This window comes from Penaeus monodon, chromosome 29, assembly GCF_015228065.2.
Source record: "Penaeus monodon isolate SGIC_2016 chromosome 29, NSTDA_Pmon_1, whole genome shotgun sequence".
Taxonomy (NCBI): Eukaryota; Metazoa; Arthropoda; class Malacostraca; order Decapoda; family Penaeidae; genus Penaeus; species Penaeus monodon.
This window is the reverse complement of record NC_051414.1, coordinates 28,520,189-28,520,428: the sequence shown is the minus strand read 5'-3', so window position 1 is coordinate 28,520,428 and position 240 is coordinate 28,520,189. Positions and strand designations below refer to the sequence as shown.

Here is a 240-nt window from a genome sequence, read left to right as displayed (position 1 = left end):
ATTAGAATTCCGGACTATCGCCTACTTGACTGGAATCTCTATTCCTCCTAAAGAAATTACTCCCACGCAAGAACTTACGGTGTCCTGACGGTGCAGCTGCTCTCGGCCGGCGCTCGTGTTCTCCATGCTCTCGTACTCGATGTTCCAGCTGAGGGCAAGAAGGGCCTTGATGGCTTCCCTCACGGGCTCGCGGTATCGTTCCCGCTCCTGCCGGCGAGGAGTGAGTGGTTGGTGAGTGGT

At 56.2% G+C, this 240-nt stretch overlaps 1 protein-coding gene across 1 annotated transcript in view; it reads right to left on the bottom strand.

Moving 5' to 3' along the window:
* Positions 1–21: 21 nt before the first annotated feature.
* LOC119591821 (ryanodine receptor-like) overlaps positions 22–240 on the bottom strand; it is a 15,858-nt gene continuing 15,639 nt past the window's right edge. The window contains exon 16 of the mRNA XM_037940565.1: positions 22–207. Coding sequence (XP_037796493.1) covers positions 22–207 — 186 coding nt within the window. The remainder of the gene's footprint in view (positions 208–240) is intronic.